The sequence below is a fragment of the Cololabis saira genome, chromosome 19 (assembly GCF_033807715.1).
Source record: "Cololabis saira isolate AMF1-May2022 chromosome 19, fColSai1.1, whole genome shotgun sequence".
Taxonomy (NCBI): domain Eukaryota; kingdom Metazoa; phylum Chordata; class Actinopteri; order Beloniformes; family Belonidae; genus Cololabis; species Cololabis saira.
This window is the reverse complement of record NC_084605.1, coordinates 25737107-25749788: the sequence shown is the minus strand read 5'-3', so window position 1 is coordinate 25749788 and position 12682 is coordinate 25737107. Positions and strand designations below refer to the sequence as shown.

At 39.9% G+C, this 12682-nt stretch overlaps 1 protein-coding gene across 2 annotated transcripts; it reads right to left on the bottom strand.

The window, feature by feature from the left end:
- Positions 1-2068: 2068 nt before the first annotated feature.
- On the bottom strand, positions 2069-12193 carry ercc4 (excision repair cross-complementation group 4). Of its 2 annotated transcripts, none has more exons than XM_061707716.1 (10): positions 11887-12193; positions 7907-8087; positions 7580-7775; positions 7285-7492; positions 6915-7095; positions 6667-6798; positions 6457-6558; positions 4707-5367; positions 4492-4604; positions 2069-3710 (listed from the first exon to the last, which is right to left on the bottom strand). In XM_061707716.1, the coding sequence occupies exons 1-10, from the start codon at positions 12061-12063 to the stop codon at positions 2971-2973; spliced, it is 2691 nt and encodes an 896-aa protein (XP_061563700.1). In that variant the 5' UTR covers positions 12064-12193; the 3' UTR covers positions 2069-2970. The 2 variants fall into 2 exon arrangements, with proteins under 2 accessions (XP_061563700.1, XP_061563699.1); XM_061707715.1 differs by having other exon boundaries at positions 2070-3710; positions 6457-6561.
- Positions 12194-12682: the final 489 nt, after the last annotated feature.

The following is a 12682-nucleotide window of genomic DNA, read 5'->3' as shown; positions in this document are numbered from 1 at the left end:
AAAAACTGTGGAGTAAATTGTCCCGCTTTATTGTAGATCACATCTACCCCCAATTTAATTTGTGCTGGAAAAATGTGTTGTTTGGATATATTGAATTTGACAGGAATCTCAACTGTAAATTTTATTTGATCAATTTGCTCGTTATTTTAACTAAATTCTATATCCACAGATCAACATTTTTAAATAAAAAGCCGAATTTTCCGGAGCTGTCCACATATATCAAACAATACATATTCTCCATATCTAATTCTGTAAATAAAAAAGCTGTTAAAACTTATGACCTTTGTAAGCTATATAAGATATTTGTTTAATTTTTTTTCTTCTTTGACAATGACTAATTCCCCTGGCGTATTTGTGACTGTATAATTGTGTAGTTTATGTTGTATACACATATGTCTGATGTTGCTCTCAATTCTGTGTATACTTATGTCTTTTGCTTCAATAAAGTTGGGAAAAAAAAAGTATGGAATAATTCAATTCAATTATATTAAATTTATTTGTATAGCGTCAAATCATAACAAAGGTCCTCTCATAACGCTTAGCAACACAAAAAAAGAGATAAAAGTGATTAGATATAATATAAACACCAGGAAACTGGACCACATTACACCGGTCATGAAATCGCTACACTGGCTTCCTGGATAGAGTTTAAAATCTTACTGCTGGTCTACAAAGCACTGAATGGTCTTGGACCAAAATACATGCTGGATCTGTTAGTTCCTATGAAGCTCCCAGACCCCTGAGGTTCATCTGGATCTGGTTTGTTGTGGTTCCCAAGAACCAGAACCAAGCAAGGTGAGGCAGTTCAGTTATTCTGCTCCTCACCGGTGGAACAAACTTCCTGTAGACCTGAGGTCTGCTCCAACTGTCAGCTCCTTTAAATCCGGCCTAAAAACATCACTGTTTACTGAAGCGTGATCCTAAATTCAGAGGTGGACAGAGTACTCGACCCCAGTACTTGAGTAAGAGTACAAATATTACTGGTCAAAATTTACTCCGTTACAAGTAAAAGTAGCTCAGTCAAAATATTACTTGAGTAAGAGTAGAAAAGTACTTGTTTTTAAAGGTACTTAAGTATCCAAAAGTAAATGCTTTTAAATTTACTTTAAGTAAAAGTAAGAGTAAGAGTAAGAGTACATTTCTTATTTTCCACATCAGTAAATTACTATATTTTTTAATTTTAATTTAATTTAATTTCTTAATATTGTCTGTGGTTTGTCTGTGCCCTCGTTTTTTACTCGGTCGAACTCAAACATTAAGTTGAGATACGGCCAAGGATTTTGTGAAAGTCCCTGCTCCGAGTCCGGCTCATTATCAGACTCAGACGACTCAGCGGATTGTCTTTCTTCTCCTGACGCAGGCGTAGCCATTGTTGCGGCTCTGTCTTCACTTGTTGCGGCTCTGTCTTGACAAACGCAAGCTACTTTGGCGGTATCGTTTTGAGGAGGCTTGACGTATTTCCACTTTACGTACATCCCAGTGGAGAGCGTGCACTGTGATAGGTCTCCTCCTTTGACAAAAACAGCTTGTGTCCAATAGGAATTTAGGGAAGAAGAAAAAAGAGCAGACCTGAAAGTAACGAGTACTTTTCAGCCTTCCTAGAAATTTACTCGAGTAAAAGTAAAAATATTTGTCTTGGAAATGTATTCAAGTAAGAGTAATAAGTACCAGAGAAATCTAATACTCAAGTAAAGTACAAATCCTCTGGATATGTACTTAAGTACAGTACTCAAGTAAATTTACTCCGTTACTGTCCACCACTGCTTAAATTAAATACTTACCTGCTGCTGTACTCTACTGCCCTTACTTTTTAACAACTTGTGCTTTGTATTATTTTACCTCTCTTCTTGTCATTTTATTTGTTATTTACTGTTTAACTTCAAACAAACTTTTTTGAAGTTACAAAGTGTACTGTTTAATTGTGTCTTGCCACTTTTAATGTTGATGTAAAGCACTTTGAATTACCTTGTGTTGAATTGTGCTATACAAATAAACTTGCCTTGCATTGCCTTGCCTTTAATCAAAAAAAAAACACAAGCATCAGAAAACATCAGCATCAGAGAAACAGAAGAACAGCAAAACATTAAAAAAAAACACAGTAACTAGCTGACTCTAAGCATAGGATCTTTCATAGAGGAAGGTTTTACGCCTACTCTGAAAGGCAGTGTGTCCGCCTTTCGGACCAAGACTGGAAGATTATTCCAAAGGTTAGGGGCCTGAAATTTGAAGGCTCTGCCTCCAATTCTGCTCTTGGAGACTAGGAATCGCAAGCAGTCCTGTATTCTGTGAACGCAGTGGTCTAGCAGGATAGTAGGGGACTATGAGTTCTTTGAGGTAGGATTGAGCCTGACCATTCAGGACTTTACAGGTGAGGAGGAGGACTTTAAATAAATTGAATGAAGTTGTATAATGTTATGCTTCTTTCTTTATAATAGTTGTCTATGAAATATCCCCGCAGAATGAAAGCACATCTTTTGAACGGAGTCTTATGATAGTCTAAGACCTTATAAATATAAATAAATGATGTACAAGTTTCACGAACCCCAACCAACTTAAATTCTATAATAGCCCCATTTATGGCAATATCAAATCAAAAAAGTAATATACAAATTCATGAACGAATTAGTCTCAACTGTAGCTCAGCTGTAAAAATATGTATTTTGAAATTACTTTTAATTATATTTTACAAAGAAATTATGATTCTAATTGGGAAAAAAAATCTCAGAAAAATATTTTAAATATTATCCTTACATTATAAAAAATCATTCACGAAATAAATAGAAATATCAGCAGGATCTAAGTTCATTTCTCACACAAATTTATGCAATTAACTTTTTAATGAAGACATATAAATATTCAAGGCTTTACTTCAAGTCTCTATTGTCCTGCAGAACTCCACATTCATCCCATTTTAAAAATGCTAAATTACTCATTATGTCAAGGCATGTAAATGAATATATTAATACCTCATCATGTATGTTTGGCCTTCTGCACCGGAGGAGCAACATCAGCAACGTTATGCAGAAATTCATACAGCAGCTTTGCATTGCTGGCGTTCCCAAGTATTTCTGCGAGCTTTTCCTGGCTCAGTTTGACGAGGTCTGCCAGGCTGTCTGCATTTTTTATGAGAGTCCTGAAGTTTTTCACGTTGACACCCGGCATTTTCAAAAGGAAGTCATAAGGTCCGGGATTGTAGAGTTCTGCCGACTCAGCCACCATGTCGGACTCAGCCGTGACTGCCTGGGCCTCAGAAGCGTTGGGCTCAAGTCGCCCTTTCTTCAGCTCGAGGAACAGCTCCGCTGTGGCATGTGGCGACGGGCACCAGAGAATACGGAGGCGGGGGAAGTGCAGGGTGAGTAAGGTCAGTTTTGAAGAAATGTCATTTGATGAAATCTCGTGACGGAAATCGGACCGGGCCATTAAGGAAAACGGTTTCGCTGGGTCAAACTCAATGAGGAGCACCGGTTTCCTGTAGTAGCGGGTCATGGAGAGGCACTGAGTGTAAAGGCGGCCGCTCTGCAACGAGCCGATCAGGTCACTGACGCTCTTGCGCTCAACGCATGTGTCTGGCGTCAGAATGTAGTCGCCCACTTCCAGAGTGACGGGTTCGATGTCGAGCCCACGGCGGTGCAGTAGGGATGGCAGCTCACTGCGGAACTCGCGCATGTCCACGATGACGCAGGACGGTTCTTTGGGCTGCTCCTGACCCCCTGATCATTGGACAGGAAATGTTAACAAAATACAAACTAGTAGACACTAGGGATGGGCGATATTTTACCGTTCACGATAAACCATTGAATTTGTCATCTCGCGGTAAAAACGATAAATTCCCGTTGATGACGGTTTTGTGTAAAACTGATTTATGGTTCTGCGTTAAATCCACACACAACGTACGTGAAGGAAGGAAGGAAGGAAGGAAGGAAGGAAGGAAGGAAGGAAGGAAGGAAGGAAGGAAGGAAGGAAGGAAGGAAGGAAGGAAGGAAGGAAGGAAGGAAGGAAGGAAGGAAAAAGAAAAGAAAGAAAGAAATGAGGCAAAAAGAAAGAAAGAAATGAGGCAAAAAGAAAGAAAGAAATGAGGCAAAAAGAAAGAAAGAAAGAAAGAAAGAAAGAAAGAAAGAAAGAAAGAAAGAAAGAAAGAAAGAAAGAAAGAAAGAAAGAAAGAAAGAAAGAAAGAAAGAAAGAAAGAAAGAAAGAAAGAAAGAAAGAAAGAAAGAAAGAAAGAAAGAAAGAAAGAAAGAAAGAAAGAAAGAAAGAAAGAAAGAAAGAAAGAAAGAGCGAGATAGATTTATAGTTAAAAGGTGGAGTTGAATTGGTATTTTTTTTAATCGTCATTTTATCGTTATCGGGATAAATGCCAGAAATTATCGTGATACATTTTTTAGTCCATACCGCCCATCCCTAGTAGACACCAAATAAATAACAATCTTAACTTTATAATGGATGTAAAACCCACCATCATGCATCTTCTGACATGGATTTGAACGGACTTACCTGCTTTGCGGGAGTTAGTTGTGGCATTGGCAGGCTCCAGATTTCTGGCAAGGTCGAGATTTGTGTCTTCTCGCCCTTCCCTCTCCTCTGGGATGACCATAGTAGCCTTTTCTCTGCATGAGAACATGAATGCAAGAATCAATAAATGGCCAACACTTGAATATTACATGAAACAAATATTTCAAAGAACTGGAAGAGTTAGAGATGGCTCGGACCTGATGAGATGTTCAAAGGCTTTCTTTTCCTTCGATAGTGCGGTCAGATACTTCTGTTCTTCGGTTGAGCCACCGTAGATAAGGAAGTACACCCTAAGTGGCTTTCCAGGCCGGTTAACCTTGTAGATCTCTAGCTGACGCACAAAACTCACTTCAGCGTCGTACAGAACCACAAAGCTCGGCTCCACCTCGTGCAGCACTCGGGTCAGGCTGTGAGGGTCGGTACAGCCTTTCAGGGGATGGATAACAGTCAGCGGCTCTTTCAGAACACCATAGTAGGCATCCGATGACAGATCCAACTTCAGCTCCTCTTCTTCATCCTCATCGTCATCTATCAGATTGTCCTCGTCTCCACTGCTGCCAATCGCTGCCGTTTCACCCGTCTCCGGTTTACCCACCATCTGGGTAAGCGTCAGAGAAGGTCTGCTTTTCGTTTTTGTGGCCTTTGCGCTCTTTTTCTGCAGAGGCTCCTTTCCTTTTGCTCCTTTCTTGACCCAGGCCTTTTCCTTTTTGTGTGAGTCCAGCTCAAAAGCCGCTCCAGAGTCCCGTTTACCAACCGTGCGGGTGTACAGCCGGTTGAGCAGCCAATCAGAGCCGTGCTTGATGTACTGCTGCAGCTGGGCACAAGTCCGGTCATCACTGGCACAAATCAGCACTCGGCCTGTGGATCACAGGTTGGCCAGTGAGACACAGACACAGACACGCTCTATTTAGGATAAATATTTCTATTGGATGTGATCAAAATAAAAAACATTCAGCAATATTAAGTTGGGATTTTTCTTCACACAAATCCAACTCACATTCACTGAAATGCTTTAGAGGCATAAAGCAGTTCGATTTGTTAGCAAACACCAGCCATTTTACACTAATAAGAGATAGCAGGAATGTGTTAATGTTTTGCTGCTGAAAGCGTTTCCTGTCAGCAGTTTTAGACAAGATGTACTGCTTCAATGCTGGAAACACTAAAGCGTGAAAGCTCAAAACAGAATGATGTACCAAACCATGAAAGTATACAGAGCGGTGGAGCTCCTTGAAGAAATCTATCTTTTGCACGAGGATAACTTATGTGAACACTGGAATGCTAAGAGCATACCAACGTGACAAGATCAGGATTTATTTTGTCATGAACGTGCCAGCTGGGGTTCCCAGCAACTGCAATAAAAACAAATTTACAATCTAAATGGAAGCATAAAACATAAGAACACATTTTTGCAGCACACGATCACTCGCACTACATCCACACTAGTGCAGTTCTACTTTAAAACACCAAACAGTTGCTATGGTTACATCTGGTGTCCACACTACGCAGTCAACTCCAGCGTTTGGACGTCTGATCTTCTGCAGACTGTATTTTTAAGTGTTTAAAACACAGCTGTTGCAGCCTAATGTGAACGGACAAAACTAAACCCATATTTATCCACATTTAAAAGGATGAGGATGCTTTAGTATAAACATGAGTACTGATGCGTTCTGTGACTCTTCAAAATTAGCATTACAAGCCTCTGAACCAGGACAAACCAGTCCACCCCTGCAGTAGAGTTTTGTGCCAGCTGTGTTTTGTGTTCTGCTTGTACATTAAACATGAAGCTGAGCACACACCATCCTTTCATATGCTGTTCCTACATGCTCGTGGGCTAAAATTTCAATTTTCACTTGAATTTTAAATAAGGGAACAGAAGTGGGTTTCTCTTACAGTACAGTTGTTGACATGATGGACCCTTCTAACAGTGAAACAGCACTGAGCTCTAACCTGGTTCCTCCTGAGAGCTCTTGTTCTCCCTCTCGATCTCCTCCAGCACCTCAGTCAAGGCGTCCCACTTCGGGCTCTTCTCCAGCACCAGCTCCCGCTTCACTGCTGAAACAGATGTGAGCCTTCAGTTTTGTCCACATAAACATTCATGATTAATAATATAATAATATATCCTCTAATCAATGAACATACAACTTCTTTTTCCATTACCTGAAGTGGAAGAGGACTTCTTTTTCTCCTCCTCTGCTCCTACTTTGAGTTTCTTTTTGCTTTCAGGAATGCGGTACACTCGCCTCCTGGCGTTCCCAAACATGGACGTACTGGAGTCCAAGAACAGCCAACCTGGTAGTTGAAATCAAATAAAAAAGAAAGACAGATTACAAATATTGAAATGTAAATGATTTTACCCCAGCTGACTCCAATCAGACACTGGAATTAAATAAGTACATTTAATGTACCTGAATTAGAGCCGAAGATCTTTTGGTTGGAGTGTAGGGACTCGAGCAGATTGAGGAAGGTGACGCAGTCATATTGGGTGAGGTAGAGGAGGAGAACCCTCAGCACCTTTATGTCCTGAACCAAGGCCTTGGTTTTAGCTCCCAGCTGATGCCACAGTGGGTCCAGGTAATGACGGAGAGTCTGGTTGAGAGGAAGGGGGAAAAAAAGATTTAAATCATGTAAATTTCATGGAAAGTGCATAAGAGCTGCAGTCATGTCGATATTTTCAATCCTTTACGTGAATTTTTCTCACTATAGTGGAATTTGGAACAAAAGTACTAAAACTGGACCTAAAGTTTGCAAATGCAGGTTGAGTCACACTTATCAGACCTTTTCAAATTCATTTCCAAGCGTGTTCTCCAGTGACAGGTCCTCCGCCTCCAGGGTGGGGTTGTAGCGCTTCAGCTCCTTCAGACAGGCGCTCATGATGTCCATGATGGAGCTCTGGATGGCCCTCATAGCTGGCGTCAACGACACGTGCAGCTCTACCACTTCTGGCTTGTGCTTGTCCAGAGCTGCGTTCACAGATGCTTGAAACCTGATTTATGAAACCATTAAATAGAAAAAATTAAAAACCGGAGGAAAAAAAATGGTGTTAATACAGTTAAGTCTTAGTTTGTAGTACCTGGGCCATAGGAAGAGCTTCTTGACAAATAGGTTTCTCATGACACGCTCCACTTGACAGAAGCCAGAGGAGAACGCCGTGGCCTTGTCGGTGAAGGCCTTTATGAAGCCCGTCTTGTTCTTCTGTCTGAACAAACGAAGTATGAAGGCCTCCTGACATGACTCAATGATTTTATGGGCGCGATAAACCAGGATGCCTGAGTGGACAGGATCACAGAAACAGATAAATAGTGGTCCACAGCAAAAGTAATCCAATCAATAGTCCGTGTTTGCTAAATGACTTACAAATCCACAAACGAACTAGACAACAATTTGATAAGCCTCTGACCTGATATAAGATGAGCGGGGATGCGATCCGTGAGGAAGTCCACCACCAGGATCCTGCTGGTCACAAACAGGACCCCTCCCTCCGTGTAAACACTGTAACGCTCCGCACTCTGGACGTCGCTGGTCACTGTCCTGGGCAGGTGGCTCACGCCTTCTACCCGCAGCTGCTCAGTGAAATACTCCTGAGAGGAAAATATGACCGTTTTTTACCAAAATGTCATGCAAAAAAAATGTTTACAGTGAAATATATTAAACCTTTTCGTACTACTGATGTGCGGATCAATACTGAAATATCGGTACTTCCGATACCAGATCTGTATGCTTTAAAATCGATTCTCAAATGAAAATATCGATATTTTTGATACTTCAGTCGTTTTGGGTAATGTATATCATTAAGAGTAATACGGTGGAAAGTAACTAAAATATTCAGATTTTGTCTAAATGACACGCTGCCACTAGGAACTACTTTTTTTTTTTACATTTACATTTTTATAGTAGTTCTTATTTTTGTTTATTATTCTCTTATTTATTTTAATGGTTTTATTTTTTTTTTTACTTTACTTTACTGGTTTTTCTGTTGTAACAGCTTAGCTGTATTGTGAATGGGGCCGCTACCTCAGTTACTTCTGACTTTAAAATAAATAGCTAAATAAGTGACTCTGATGTCTTTTATGCTTAAGCTATCTAAAATACACCATTTTTTTTAGATTTACCTGGCACCTTTTAAGTGTATTTTCACAATGTATCGGTATTGAATCCGTATCGCCGATACCAGCCTGAATTTTACTCAATATCGGATCGGAAAGGAAGGTGGTATTGAACATCACTATTCATTACATTTGATTGTTAAAGGTATTGTGACATCATTTTTAACATGCTTTTAACACTATTAAAAGTCTTGGCCAACATCCCTCAAATGTGTCTAAAAGAGTGTAACAAGAAAAACTTCAATCTAGTACTCTTTTCCTGGCTTTTTATTACAGTGATTTTTTGCGCCGTGAAAAATGCTTCCTTTCCCCCCTTTCCTGTCAATCATTGCTCCGCTCCTCCTCCAAACCTCCTCCTCCTCCAGCCATACGCTCACAGCGGCGTCGGAGAGGGAGCGACAGGCGAAGCATGCACGGAAAAGCAGGAGGGCGAACCACAGCAAACAATCATAAAAATAAAGGCATGCAAGCAGCACTGTCCCCTTATCTTAAGTCCAGTCAGTGGCCGCGGGTCTTCTTAGCAGTTTTCCTCCGGTGATTAGAACAAAAGAGGCTCTAAACTGCTCCGTGTTAAGCCTCATTTATGGTTCCGCATTAAATCGACGCGTAACCCTACGCCGTAGGCTCTGCGTCGGTGTAACGCGGAACCATAAATCAGCCTTTATGTTTATGTGCGCTGGAGAGGAGCGGAGGCAGGGAGCTGGGTGGAGGGGGCGGTGATTTAGCGGGCCGTTACGTAACGGCCCGCCAGCAAACCACATGCGCCGTTTTTGCATAGTTTTGCGGAAAATCCCAGAAAGCACACAATACACAATGTTAAAAGTTCGTTGTTTTTTGGGTGTAATTGATGTCAAGACACCCAACAAAACACAAAAAATCAAGAAAAATTTGTTTTTCATGTCACAATCCCTTTAAATATATGCAAAACAAAGGTTTACAGTGAAAGATAAAGCCTTTCCTTATATTTGATTGTTAAATATTGCCTACTAAATGAAAAACAACAACGTTCTGCCAAAACACAGATGCAGTATACAGGAGGGGGTTTCAATGTCTGTTGTGAGATGCTGCACATTTTTTTTTTTTAATCACATGGTTATGCAAGGGCACTGCTCTGTGCTGTCATCTGCTGAGGGACTAGCAGTAGTGTCTGGACAAACTGGTAAAACAAAGAGTAATTTCTATGCTTTGGAGAAGCCTGAACCCTCTGTGAACTGCGGTGGAGCAGCAGATGAGGACACTGCAACCTTTTATGTATAATCAACAAAACACTACTCAATCATGCATCTATTTTTTTTTTTTCCAAGATGTCATCTTGTGAATATGTACACATGAGGGCTACTGGGTAGTTTAAATTTCCCTCATTTGAGATGTTAAAAGTATTCATCTATCGATCTGTCAACAATTACCCATCAACTATTCACTATTCCACAGATCATTTAGTCACTTGTTTACTTACATTATTTATTTTCTTTGTTTGTAAATATGTAATGTAAATATGTAACTATGTATATTCATGAGGTTTTGGTACACAATATATGCAGTAGTTTGTGAATATGTGTTAAGACAGGATATTGAAATCAACTGAGGATTGTTAATTACTGAGAAGGGAGAAGGGGTAGGATTAAATAAGCATATGCTTCTTTCTACTCCTTTTCGGACATGGTAACATTGTTTTAATTTTTTTGTTGTTTTGACTATTTTGACTTGTGCGTTATTTTTATGTTTTCTCATGTTCGGAATAAAGCTTATATTCATTCATTCATTCATTCAACTATTATGGCAAACACAACACGGAAGATCATCGGCTGACCTCTGCCCTCTCTGCCCTCCCTGTCTGACATCTACAGCTCCCGCTGCCTCAACAGGGCAAGGAACATTTTAAAGGACAACACCCACCCCGGTTTCCACTTCTTTGACCTGTTGCCCTCTGGCAGGCGCTTCAGGTCCTTACGAACCCGAACAAAAAGAATCAGGGACAGCTTCTTCCCCAAAGCTGTGCACTTTCTTAACCAATAAACTACCTCATACTGTGCAATATTCCTTAATTCATCTATGTGCAATATTCCTCCCATCCAGTCAAGTGCAATATTCTTCCACTTATTCATGTACATTATTATTCTCTCATTCACTCATGTTTTATATATTTATGTTTAATGTTTCCCATTTTGTTGTTTACAGTACTTGTTTACATAGTTTTTGCATGTGTGCACTTTTACGGAGCAGCTGCCTAATCTCATTGTACCAGTATAATGATAATAAAGGCTTTCTATTTCTATTTCTATTATTATTAGTACAGAACACTGTACACCAAAACCTCCAGACTCAGTTTCTTCCCCCAAGCCGTTGCTCTGATGAACTCTCATCACTCAGAGTCTCAGAGTAATCAATCAATAACTGGCAATAATAATAATAATAATAATTAATAACAACCACAATCATATGCTGTAACGATCCACCTTTCAATAACCATGTCTACCTCATACTGCTGCACCTTTCACCTTTTTTAAAATTGTATATATGTTCATAAGAGCCATTTGCAGATTTGGGTAGTAACGAGTTACATTTACTCCGTTACATTTACTTGAGTAAGTTTTGGGAAATTTTGTACTTTTAGGAGTAGTTTTGAATCACTATACTTTTACTTGAGTAGATTTGTGAAGAAGAAACTGTTACTCTTACTCCGCTTTGTGCTACTTGTGCTTAATTTATTTTTTTATTCTGTTATTATTTTATTTGTTTTATTATTTATTAAAGTACTTGAATTTACTTTAAGATTATTTTAATTTAAGCTATTTTTTATTAATTTTAATTTATTTTATTATTTTATTGATTTAATTTGCCTGAAGATGATTATTTTGTACTTTTGTCTGTTTGAATGGTTGTGTTAAATAAATCAGACGTTACTCAACAGTTAATCAGTACTTGAGTAGTTTTTTCACCAAGTACTTTTTTACTTTTACTCAAGTAATTATTTGGATGACTACTTTTTACTTCTACTTGAGTCATATTATTCTGAAATAACAGTACCTCTGGCCATTTGTCTATTACTGTTTGCAACTATTTAAATCTGGGTTCAGTGAGCGGAAAAAAAAAACTAACTTGTTCATTGTGAAGGCTGATTTATGGTTCCGCGTTAAATCGACGGCGAAGCCTACGCCGTAAGGTACGCGGCGACGCGCAGGTACGTGCGCGTCTCCGCGTACCTTACGGCGTAGGTTCTGCGTTGGTGTAACGCGGAACCATAAATCAGGCTTGAGACGTGAAGCTGGCGCACCTGTTCAGGGATGGTCGTGTTCAGCAGCAGGACCAGGCTGCCCTTCTCCGAGTGCAGCCGCATGAACTGCAGCAGGACGCGCTCCACCCCCATCCCCTCCGCCACCACCAGCAGCCCGTCGCAGCCCAGCAGGCTCAGAAACATCTCCGTCTCGAACTCCAGCAGCGGCGCCGCCATGTCGACACACGTCAAGATGTGTCTACAGGATCCTGAAGCGAGCAAACTGACTCTCAGTCCCAGAGCTGGGGGTTAAACGAACGTGAAAAGAGTCATTGTTGTGATAGTGTGAGGCAGCCACTTCTGGAGCGCTGTTTTGAAACCGCACACATCCGGTGACGACAAAACGCAACGAGCGTTCAGGAGTTACAGCGCCCCCTCGGTGACAGGGAGGGTTACTGCAGGTAACTCAGGTTAGATTGGATTAGAGCAGTGGTCCTCAACCTTTTTTCAGTGATGTATAGGGTTGCCACCTTTCAGAAATAGAAATAAGGGACGTCCTGATTTCAGCAGCGCAGGCACAAAAAAAAAGCCCTAATTTATTTCAATAATTCAACTAGAATATGGTGTAAAAGTTAATTTATTTCAATAATTCAACTAGAACATGGTGTAAAAGTTAATTTATTTCAATAATTCAACTAGAATATGGTGTAAAAGTTAATTTATTTCAATAATTCAACTAGAATATGGTGTAAAAGTTAATTTATTTCAATAATTCAACTAGAATATGGTGTAAAAGTTAATTTATTTCAATAATTCAACTAGAATATGGTGTAAAAGTTAACTTATTTCAATAATT